The sequence below is a fragment of the Astyanax mexicanus genome, chromosome 2, assembly GCF_023375975.1.
Source record: "Astyanax mexicanus isolate ESR-SI-001 chromosome 2, AstMex3_surface, whole genome shotgun sequence".
Classification (NCBI taxonomy): Eukaryota; Metazoa; Chordata; class Actinopteri; order Characiformes; family Acestrorhamphidae; genus Astyanax; species Astyanax mexicanus.
Window position 1 is genome coordinate 4,335,623 of NC_064409.1, and position 12,300 is coordinate 4,347,922.

The following is a 12,300-nucleotide window of genomic DNA, read 5'->3' on the forward strand; positions in this document are numbered from 1 at the left end:
TTTGAGAAAAACCACCAAGATTTCAATATGTTGTAACAAATTATCCTCACACACACACACACACACACATACACACACACACACACACAAAGACAAGACCCAGAAACTCCTCTGCCTAGAGAGTGGGTGTGCATCCATGTAGTCTATTATAGTGGGTTTACTTGGGCTCCTTGATAATGCAGTTGATAGGAAGAAGCTATTTGATTGGTTAATGGTGATCTGGTATTGGTTCTCACGACTGACAGCGACATGTTTCTCACCCAGCAATCGTTTTATCTGTGAACAACTGTTGCATCTCAAAACAAGATAGATAGATAGATAGATAGATAGATAGATAGATAGATAGATAGATAGATAGATAGATAGATAGATAGATAGATAGATAGATAGATAGATAGATAGATAGGAGTGGACTGGAATGAATTGTAGGAATGAATCATTCATATATATTTTTGTATTTTTTTTTATTTGCTTTTTAGTTTTTGTGCATCTTTGCTTTGATTTAATTGACTTAAATCAAAATTAAGCAATTTTACATTAAAATGCTTTACACATGCTTGCTTCACCTAAATTGCAAGCAATATAAACAGCTTACATGGTTAATATTTGCCCTTTACCTTTCTTATGTTACATTTCTTTCAAAAAGTGCTACTCTTTTTTTATTAGTTTTTTAATAAATTGTAAAAGAAAATGAATTAAACTCAAGATATGAGTAGAAAATTGGTTTAGTTTCAAATTTACAAATGAAGCAATGTTTATTAGCCCTTGGCCAAACATACTGTATGTAATATAAATGTGTAGGGGGGGGGGGGGGGGGTGTACAGTGTGTGTTTATCCAAAATGTGTTTTGATATATGTTTTTCACAAAAAATGAGCCAATGCCAATGAGTTTGAGTTAGAAAAAATATTTTTTAGTATCATTTGATGAAAAATGAAAACGGGTCCCACAGACCCGAACACCACACAAGGGTTAAAAATGATCTTTTCACTGATGATATGCACCATTAAGATCTTCATTAAGCTCGACAGTCGTGGCATGAAGGTGCGAGCTGCTTGTCTCAGATGGTGCTTCTCCCTGGTTTAATTCCCTGAGTTGTGAAGTGAGTAAAGTGTGAGAGGTCTGGCCGGCTTCCTGAGGCTCCGAGCTCTTCGGCCAGACTCATTTACACCTCCGCTGTGAGGAGCTCGCTCCTGGAGCAGGTGACTGTGTCTGTAAGCTGAGCCAGTGTTAATGAAGATGGGGAAGCCATGAAGAGGAGATGAGCCCGCTGGATTAGACTGTAATATTTTCACACTCTCGTAGCCGAGGGATGGGCGGGCGGCGGATGGAGGGAGGGATGGAGGGAGGGAAGGAGGGAACGCCGCTGAGGAGCCCGCGGGCTTTACTCTGGGATTTCGGTAGAACCGGAGAGAGAGCGTGGAGGAGCAGCTCGGCACAGATGAAATTACTCCAGTGATTAAAGGAGCAGTTCCGCCAGAAATGCTAACGACGTTAATGCTAATACTGGGAATGAAAGTCAGTCGCTAGCAGTTAGCGCTTAAGCAGATGCATTGTGCCGGCTGATGACTCCTAACACTCGCTGCCTTTCTGCTGGAACGACCTGAAATTGTAGGAAGGTGGTAAAAAATCAGGTTAAATTACGGTGAGCCGTACAGGAGCATGTAGGCTTACTTCAAACGTTAGCGCTTTAACACAGGCCTACACACACACACACACACACACTCTCGCAGTCATCTTCTCTCTCTCGGTTGTCTCCGCACTCTCTTTAAAAGCAGCATTACTCGCTTCATTTTCAGGCAGAGCAGCAGCAAGTCTCCTTCCAGCTCTCTCAGATAAATGACTGATAATCTAACAGATTTACAGCCTAATGAGATTCCTACTCCCACTCCCATACACACACACACACTGCACACACACACACACACACACTGCTCTCTCTCTCTCTGTCCCTCGTTCAGTCTCTCGTTTTCTCCTTCATTCTCACTCTCTTTCTCACTCCCTCTTTCATTCTGTCTCTTATTCTCTCTCTCTATCTCTCTCTCTCTCTCTCTTTCATTCACTCTTTTCTTTTCTCTTTCTCTCTATCTCTCTCTCTCTCTTTCTCTCTCTTTTGTTCGCTCTCTCTCAATCTCTCTCTCTTTCATTTATTCTTTCCTTTTCTCTCTCTCTCTCTCTCTCTTTTTCTCTCTCTTTTGTTCGCTCTCTCTCATTCTCTCTCTCTCTTTCATTTACTCTTTCCTTTTCTCTCTCTTTCTCTCTCTCTCTCTCTCTCTTTCTTTCTCTCTCTTTTGATTGCTCTCTCTCATTCTCTTTTCTTTCTCTCTTTCATTCACTCTCTCATTCTCTCTCTCTCGTTCTCTCTCTTCTTCTCTTTCTTCCTCTCACTTTCTACATTTCCTCTTTTCTATATTAATTTCTCTTAATCTCAAAACATTTTAATTTCTTATTTCCCTTTTATCACTCTTTATATCTTCTTGTATTTCTCTTCTTGCTCTTTCCTTCTATTTGTGCCCCATTCCATAAAATCCAATACTAAATACTAAAGTCACTTTTAGTTCATTTGTTTTTTTGGCGGCTTACTACTAAGTTTTGTACACTCAATTTTTGGTACCATTTCTGGTTATTAAATAGAGCCAAAGAGCGTAAATAAAAAAAATGTGGGTGTTCAGTTTTCTAGGTAGCACTTGAATCTAGGTAGAACTTGTAGACGAAGCCTAGAACGCTATAAATCTAATAATTTAATATTAGACGAGGCTCTGTGTTTAATGTAGATCAGTGATGAGTAAATGCTTTGCTTTTTTCTCACCATTGATCTCCTCTGTCAGCCTGAACTGTTTGTAGCGCTTTTCTACCTTGGAGCCTAGAACTGATAACATAGTGATGACAGAAAGCCGTACCGCGGTGCGAGACATCTGTTTCTGTGTCAGTAAAGGAGCTAAGTTCACACCTGCATTTTAATTTCCAATATGCATTTTCATTATTCATACGGACAATTAGCATGAAAAAAATCAAAATCACTACTAAAAATATATATATATTACTCTATATTCTAAAGATGAAGCACATAGAAATACCTTCATTTAAAAGCATTATACAATATCAGGCTGAAAACAATTAATAATCCAGTTTTGCAGCCCCTAATCTGATCTAAGTATTAACAATAAAATAAATATATATATAAATATAATACATAGGCTTTTAGCAATCTAATCAATTACACTGCTGCAAAATCAATTGTTTATACTATAGATAATACTGTTGTGCACCACTGCATGTTTACGTGTTGCCAAGATAGCAATTAACATCTGACTGATGACTGTTGTTTAAGGTTTTTTCAGTCAGTGGAGCTCCTGTATTTTTTTTTTTTTTTACGTTGCCAAGATAGCAATACACCAGAAATGTACCTGAACACACCTCACCTTCAGACCACTGCTGGGGTGTAAGATAGCAATAAGCATTGCGACATGCCTTGTAAAGGGTGTAAGATAGTGTTTTGGTTTTAACTTTAACCTGAGTTTGATTTTGATTCTGATTTCTGATTTCTGATTGACACACTATGAGTGTGTGTGTGTGTGTGTGTGTGAGTGTGTCAGTGTGTGTGTGTGTGTGTGTTTATAAGCCCCTTGTAACACAATATACTTATTTACAAGCTCAGTTCAGACAAGAGAGCGGCTAGACAATCATCTGTTCATCTTCTGCTCTACTGTTACAGTCTTTTATTCTATAACCTGATATTTCATCCCTGTTTTTTTCTCGCCATCACAAAGCGCTCTCTCTCTCTCTCTCTCTCTCTCTCTCTCCCTTTCTCTCTCTTTCTCTCTATTGGTCCGGTGAGAGGGCTATCTGCCGCCGGATCTCCAGCGTTTCCAGCCTCAGTGTCGTGTGATTGGCGGCTTGAGGAGCATGCCTGTAGGAAAATGCACCTTGGCGTCTGTGAAATGAAGGGTGGGGGTTGTTTTTTTGTGTTTTGAGGTACCGGTTTTGGCGATACGCATCGGGCTGTGGATGCCTGGCCTCCCCGCTGAGAGATCGGGCCGAGCCGGGCCGGAGCATCAAAACCGGGAGGAGGAAGTGGCCCTAAGCATGGCCTCTTTTACATCTTAATCACATTTGTTGCATCAGCGCATGCCGACGCGCCCCAAATGCACTTCCTTTCAGCGGCACGCTGGCTTAAGATGTAGGGTGCAGATAGCAGTCAGGTTTCTGTAGCTCCGCTGTGATTGCTGCACAAATACACTGCAAACTCTGAGTCTGGAAAACTGGAGATTGGAACAGATGAAAGGCGGCAGACAGTTGTGTTGTTGAATTCTCATCTTGAGGTGTCTCTAATAAGCGCGCTAACGATGATGTTTTAGGAGGCTGCAATATGCACAAAACAGTCCTCTGACAAACTGCTTTGTTTGTGTGCTGTGTGTGTGTGTGTGCAGCATTCAGAACTTTATTTTTTATTATCGTTTAACATTTAATTGATGAGCAGACAGTCAATAGCAAACTAATATAATCAGGTTAAAAATAAATCTCGCTTGTGATCACAAAGAAACTGCATCAGATTTTACAATCTATCAGCAGATAATAACAGCCACATGTGATGCTTTCCACCACCAGACTGTCTGACTAACTCCTGTGGGTGGCAGGTTTGGAGGCAGTGGAGGTAGCTCGTATACAGGTGCATCTCAAAAAAGTAGAATATCATCGAAAAGTTGCTTTATTTCAGTAATTCAGTTTAAAATGTTTAAAACTCATTTGGTGGAATAACCCAGTTTTTTTTTCATGCATCTTGGCATCATGTTCTCCTCCACCAGTCTTACACCCTGCTTTTGGATAACTTTATGCTGCTTTACTCCTGGTGCAAAAATTCATTCAGTTCAGCTTGGTTTGGTTTAATGGCTTGTGATCATCCATCTTCCTCTCGTTTATATTCCAGAGTAATAGAGAAGAAATTCATACTTTTTAAATAAACAGAGCTGTATATATCTATTATTAATAATAAATACAATCCTACAGGGAAAGTCTGAAAGTGCGTCAGATTCTACAGTATGTCTTACAGCAGATAATAACAACCACATGTGATTCTTTCCACCACCAGACTGCATGGCTGTAACTCCTGTGGGTGGCAGGTTTGGAGGCAGAGGAGGTAGCTAGTTTAAAGGTGCATCTCAAAAAAGTAGAATATCATTGAAAAGTTGCTTTATTTCAGTAATTCAGGTTTATGTTTGAGTAAAATGAACATTGTTGTTTTATTCTAGAAACTACGGACAACATTTCTCCCAAATTTCATTTAGAGCGTTTATTTGCAGAAAATGAGAAATGGCTGAAATAACAAAGAAAGATGCAGAGCTTTCAGACCTCAAATAATGCAAAGAAAACATAAAGTTGAAAAAAAAAGTTTTAAGGGTTCAGAAATCAATATTTGGTGGAATAACCCTGGTGGTTTTTAATCACAGTTTTCATGCATCTTGGCATCATGCTCTCCTCCACCAGTTTTACTGTTAATGATTATGGCTTACAGCCAATAAAACCCAATTATAAAGGACCAATTGGTACTTTTGGAGCAGTGTGGGCAGTGTGCCAAGTCCTGCTGGAAAATGAAATCCGCATTTCCATTAAAGAATTCGTCAGCAGAGGGAAGCATGAAGTGCTGTAAGATTTTGTAGGAAAACAAAACTGCACTGACTTTAGACTTGATAATAAAACACAGTGGATCAACACCAGCAGATGACAGGCATGACTCTCCAAACCATCACTGATCATCAGTAAATTTTACATTTAATTTAAAGGAAATTAAGGGAGCAGAGTCTGGAGGAAGAGTGGAGAGACACACAGTCCAAACTGCTTGAAGTCTAGTGTGAAGTTGCAAGGTCTAGGATATGTAGATTTCATTTTCCAGCAGGACTTGGCACACTGCCCACACTGTAAAAAAAAAGTATCAGTACTTTTTGTGGTTTTCATTGGCTGTAAGCTCTTAAAATAGATAATTCTGTGTGTAATACATCTATATAATATATAAGTTTCCCATTTTTGAGATGCACCTGTATATCTGTAAATGTTAGATGAGGTTTTTGTTGAGGTTATGAGGTCATGTTCCTGCTTTGAAATCAATCGCATAATCCAGCGTCCAACATCCATCCAACATCCATCAGACATCCATCCATCCATACAGATTAAGCTCCCCAGTGAGTTTTTATATACTGTACAGCATGGCCTATCACAAGATATAGCAATATAATAGTAATCAAAATATTGATTGTATTCAGTAGATGTAGTGTGTGAGCTATACTGAGTGAGTATGAATGCCCTCAGTTGATAAGACTGGTGACCTTTACCCCAGGGGTCATCAGTCTTATCTATACAGGGTTGATGTGGTTAAGGATTTTCATTCCAACCAAAGCAGGAGCGCACATAATCCATTACCCAGCTAATGACAGGAGTGACAGCAGGTGTGCTCCCGCGTGATTAGAGTGAGAACCTGCAGCCCCAATGGCCTTTTCAGAATAAGGGCGGTGACCTCTGCCCTAGAGTGATAATTGGCTCAGTCTGAAAATAGTTCACTATACATATATATATACAGTTCATTATAGTAGCGGTAAATCATTTATTTCATTTATATCAGTCAGTATAAGTGCAGGTTCAGTGAAATATATTCATTTGTTACTGTCTAGAAAAGAAATTGTAAAGAGAATTATTAAAAAGGGTAATGCTTTCTAGGAATGTCATCTCTATACACTCTATAACCACATTCTTAACATGTTATAATGCATTCATAAGGCGTTATAAACATGCCTATAAATATTCATACAATGAATATGAGTATGAACTTTGATCATAGGTAAATAGTAGCTCTGGAAAAAATAGGAGAGCAATTTTACCAAATTGAAAACCTCTGGAATATAATCAAGAGGAAGAACGATGATCAAACCAAAGCAAGCCATCACACCAAGCTGAACTGCTTGAATTCTTGCACCAGGAGTAAAGCAGCATAAAGTTATCCAAAAGCAGTGTGTAAGACTGGTGGAGGAGAACATGATGCCAAGATGCATGAAAACTGTGATTAAAAACCACCAGGGTTATTCCATCAAATATTGATTTCTGAACTCTTAAAACTTTTTTTTTTTTTTTTTTTTTTTTTTTTGCATTATTTGAGGTCTGAAAGCTGTGCATCTTTTTTGTTATTTCAGCCGTTTCTCATTTTCTGCAAATAAATGCTCTAAATGACAATATTTTTATTTGGAATTTGGGAGAAATGTTGTTCATAGTTTATAGAATAAACCAACAATGTTTTGCTCAATATTTTCTCAAACATATACCTATTAATATCAAAATCAGAGAAACTGGATGAATGATTGAAATCACAAAGTAAGATCAGTATCTAGAAAGATCTGAGGTTTGACAGTAGAAATCAGTGTGGAATCACCATTTTGCTCTATTTTAAGATAGCCGTTGTATACTGTAATTATTAACTGATTAATAATGGATGTTACAGTATTTGCAACCTAATTAACTAAAATGTTAATAAACTCCTTTATAAACCATTCATAAACCCTTTATAAAAGTAGTCTTATTTTTACTTATTTTAAAGTGCTACCAATCGCTCTGCGCTCTTATGGGTTAAATCCCAATCAATGTTTGATTGAAGGCAGCAGTTATGGTTCAAAAAGTCGTCCGCTGCTATAACAACAGTGTACATACTGTCTGTGGTGCTTTTAAACATCTCAGATGTTGATTTGTCATCTCTGAACCTTATCCTAGTTTCTGTGTTCTGGGGCAAACCTTCCCTGCATCTTCTGCTTTCTTCTCTCTGATCCGTTAGACGTCGTTTCAGACCCGCAGAGCTGAGCTGTTTTCTCACAGTGGCGGGATGTACAGAAGGATGCTGATAAGCTGATATATACAGTATATCCCATAAACCGAAAAAAATATTGCAGTGACCTTCAGCCCCGTCCTTAACCTCCTCCGACACCAGCGATCAGACAAAAGGAAGTAGCACACAGAGTACCGCTCTTATCGTATCTCCAACTGTGCCTGAGCCGCTCTAATCCCTGTCTAAAGCTGCGATGTTACAGGCTATGTGGTGCAATCTGCGGATCATGGCAGTCGACCAGCATCGAGAAATGAAAGAAATTGCTTATGATGATGACAAACGGGCGACGTTTGGTCAGAATGAGGCTGAAATTCCATTAATGCAGATGGGTCGCCACCACAGCTGGCTTTCTGACTCTTGCCCTCAATAGAAATCGAGGGTCAAGGGCAGCGTTTTCAGCAGAATACCATATTTAAGTAAGGTCTGATTGTGGACATACACCAGGAACACTCAAAACACTTAACACAAAGTATAATGTAGGAATTATTAAAGTAAGACCTGGCTTTGTGCTTTTTTTTAATAGCTTCATCCATGTCTTGTATTTTTAACCATATGCAAACATTTGGACACCCTGGTCAAATTAAATTGTAAGAGGAAACAGCAATTAAATCCACATCAATTGCTTATTTCCTTATTTGAGGATCATGGCAATGGTTAGAATAAGACTTGAGACCTGTGTCCTCATATGTGGACATTACGTTTCTGCATCTCTGCACTACGATACTTTATGTTGAACCTTTGGTCTCATATGGACACACTGCTTGTACCACCTAGTGGTTACTTGACATTATTACACTGAATTGATTGAAAACAAGATGGCGGGAATCCCAGTCAAAAGTTTCTACAGCCAGTCCAGGCAGAAACATGGGCCAAGTTAAAATTCTCATCCAATTTTATGTTTGAAATTAGTTTTGTTTTTGGACTAATAGGTTTCTTCTCATCCCAAATGGAAATGATCTTTTCACAATGTTAAAATAAACTAATGTCCTCAAATCTCTCAATTTAGCCAGTTCAATTTTTCTAATACAATTTTTCTAATTAAATAAATTCAGCTGTACATCTCCTATCGCTAGTGATGCCACAACATCAGGAGGGTGAAAACTAGTACATGCCTCCTCCAAAACACATGTAAAGTCAGACTTCGCCTCTTTTTTAAAAACTGCTGTAGCTGCCGAGTAGCATCACAGCGCTAACGCTCGGAGGAAAGCACAGAGTTCCGATACATCAGCTCACAGACGCAGCCTTGTGCTGATCCACATCACCCTTGGAGTGCTCTCTCGATGATCCGGCAGCTGATGGCAAGCTGCATGACCAGGATTCGAACTACAATCTCCCGTCAGTTATAGTGGTAGCAAAAATTACTTCCTGTTCTAAGACAAAGATTAGTTTTTTATAGTTGTTAGGTCCTACTAATCACAAATAGATTAAAACTATAGAACTTAAAAATGGACACCAAGCAAAAGTCATTTTCAGCAGAATACCATATTTAGGGATGGTCTGATTGTGGTATTACACCAGGCACAGTTTTAGGGCAATATATATATATTATAATGTAGGCAGCTGATGATTAAAAGATAAAATTCAGTTAGTTTCAGTTCAAAACCAGTGCTATTAGAATTTGTGTATACTGCGGCATTGCCTTTAGGTATGCAAAACTATGCAAAATGCTGGAGATTTTTGCATCATGTTGCTCCAAATCCCAGCCACAAAGTCTTTCATTTCAGCCGCCGCTGCCCGACTGACAGCTGATTGACAACAGTCACTGGCCAGTGACGGGTCATTAATCAAAAGGCTGATGAAAGCCGAGGGCTCTGTGCTCCGGCCCTGGAGACAGGGATGACACAGGGTTCTGTCCCTCCAGGGTTATTACATCTATATTTCAGTTCTCTCTCTCTCTTTCTCTCTCTCTCTTTCTCTCTTTTTCCCTACGCCTTCAACAGCCTAGAGGCTCCATCCCTCTCTCTCTTTCTCTCTCTGTTACTCTCAATAGAACGAAGAACTGAACTGAACCCCGGCTCATTCCGCTGCTTAACTGAAACGACACGCGTGAAGGGTGCGAATATTCATTACACATCCCAGCTCTTATCATTTCACATCTTCACCAGTCAGACTTCCCTGTCGCTGGTGTGAAAATATGGGCCATCACCACCCCAAGACACTTAAGGGGGGGAACAGCAGTGAGAAAATCGTATTTAACAAGTCATGAACGCCACTACTCGGCAAGTGTCACCTCGCATGTGGTGGAATGTCAGAATAATGTTATATGTTAGCAGGCTGGACGAAAAGCAAACCTGTTATAATGCTTTGCTTTATTACCACCTTGCATGTGCTAGCTGACAGTGTTGTACATGAACACTGAGAGAGAGAGAGAGAGAGAGAGAGAGAGCAAGAGAGAGAGAGAGAGCAAGGCCAAATGTGCTCTCTCAGGGCTCTGGCAGCTGAAGGCAAGCTGCATGACCAGGATTTGAACCTGCGGTTTCCCATTCATAGTGACAGCGCTTTAGACTGCTGGACCCCATTGAGGCGCCCATTGAGGACATTGTTTTTTACAAAAATGACTTTGTGTACAAATATAATGCTAGCTGACAGTGTTTGCATGGACACTGAGAAAGGGAGAGAGAGAGAGAAAGACACTTAGAAAGAGAGAGAGAGAGAGAGAGAGCGAGCAAGGCCAACTGTGCTCTTTCAGGGCTCTGGCAGCTGATGGCAAGCTGCATGACCGGGATTCAAACCAGCGATCACTGTCAGCTAACAATGGGCTAATTGACAGTATTCCTTTAAACACGTTCATATTTTTGGTGAACGCCAAACTGAATAATTGTGAGTGTCATTCAGCCAAGCCACTAGATGGAACCCTCAAAAGAAAGAATGGGTGAAATAGCTATAAACACAAATTAAAAATTAATTAATAGCTATTATTGATGGCAATAACCAGGATTGTCCTTTAATTTTTGAAATGTATAATTATTTATTTTGCTAAAAAAAAATGTGTTGCCGGGTTTTAGGCAATAAACTGTAAGCTGATTGGTCGAAACACTTATTGCAGAAACTCCACACTAAATAGACCTCAAGCAGGTTGGCAGCTGTTTCTTGTCTCTCCACTCTTCTTCCAGACTCTGGTCCCTTGATTTTTAAATGAAATTCAAAATTTACTGATGATTTAATGGAGAAAGACACGTCATCTGCTCGTGTTGATCCACTGTGTTTTATTATCAAGTCTAAAATCAGTGCAATTGATTTCATTTTCCAGCAGGACTTGGCACACTGCCCACACTGTCAATAGTAGTACCAATTGGTCTTATAGTATAATATTCTAATTGAGATGCACTAGTATGTTTGAGGGGAGAGTATGACCGCCATGCCAATGTTCTGTATAGAGCTTTGAGAGCATTGCTTTACCTTGACTGTTCTACACTAACCGACTCTCTCTCTCTCTCTCTCTCTCTTTCTCTCTCTCTTTTTCTCTCTCTTTCTCTCTTTTTCTCTTTCCTGCCCAGCTCACGCGTGTTCCGGTGGAGGCTTGTGAGCAGTACTCGTCATGCAATGAGTGTCTGGGCTCCGGGGACCCTCACTGCGGATGGTGTGTGCTGCACAGCATGTAAGTACTGCACGCTTCTTTTTCATGCTGACTGCATTCAGCTAGCTTAAGGGCAAATGCTAGTCATTCACGGACTCTGCTCTAGGCAGCAGGGGGGGTAGGTGGGCTGTAATCTGCACTGAGAGAAGAGCCGCACTGAATGCACTTGATTTAGAAGCATAAAAAGCATCATCATATTAATATTGATTCATATTAAAGGTTGATAATTGAAATGACAAATGTGTACTAATGCCACTTGTATGTGCAAATGTGCACAGGGGTAATAGCCAGTTACAGTACATTTACATCATTTACGCGGCCTGATTATTGGAGATTTGTCGATTTTTTTTTGTGTGTGTATTTAGGTGATATTACTTCTACTCAGGAACAGTAAGGGTTTTATTAAATAAAATCTGCAGTTATTTATTATTGGAATGATTGTAGGAGAGGAAGCAGGACATACAGTAGATGCAGGGCGTTTTTATATAAAGCTAACTATACAAACTATATAAAATGCAAGGCAAATCAGCCATGCAAAACAATAATAAGTACAAGCGCTAAGCAAAAGAGTAGTCGAAAAAACCAAAATGGGTTTAAACATGAGAGGAATAAACAAATGACACAGATGCAATTGGCAGTTCAACTTGGTTTAATTTGGTAAAATCGAAGATTCTAAAAAAGGAGGGGTATTTATATTAAGAGAAGCAGGCGAGTGTAATCAGAAACTCGGCGAGTTAGAACGACGTTGTATCACGTGATCAGCAGAGTCCGGAATGTCTGGTGTAGATACACATCTTATATTAGACATATTTTCCTTCTATATAGATAACACACACACACACTCACACAGACACACACACACAC

The 12,300-nt window shown here is 39.6% G+C and overlaps 1 protein-coding gene and 1 long non-coding RNA gene across 2 annotated transcripts in view; both read left to right on the forward strand.

Annotated features, from left to right (window-relative positions):
• LOC125799091 (uncharacterized) overlaps positions 1-12,300 on the forward strand; it is a 515,567-nt gene that overhangs the window by 281,337 nt on the left and 221,930 nt on the right. The gene's annotated exons all lie outside the window — the stretch shown is intronic.
• plxna4 (plexin A4) overlaps positions 1-12,300 on the forward strand; it is a 459,159-nt gene that overhangs the window by 248,984 nt on the left and 197,875 nt on the right. Inside the window, exon 5 of the mRNA XM_022671791.2 lies at positions 11,357-11,457. Coding sequence (XP_022527512.2) covers positions 11,357-11,457 — 101 coding nt within the window. The remainder of the gene's footprint in view (positions 1-11,356; positions 11,458-12,300) is intronic.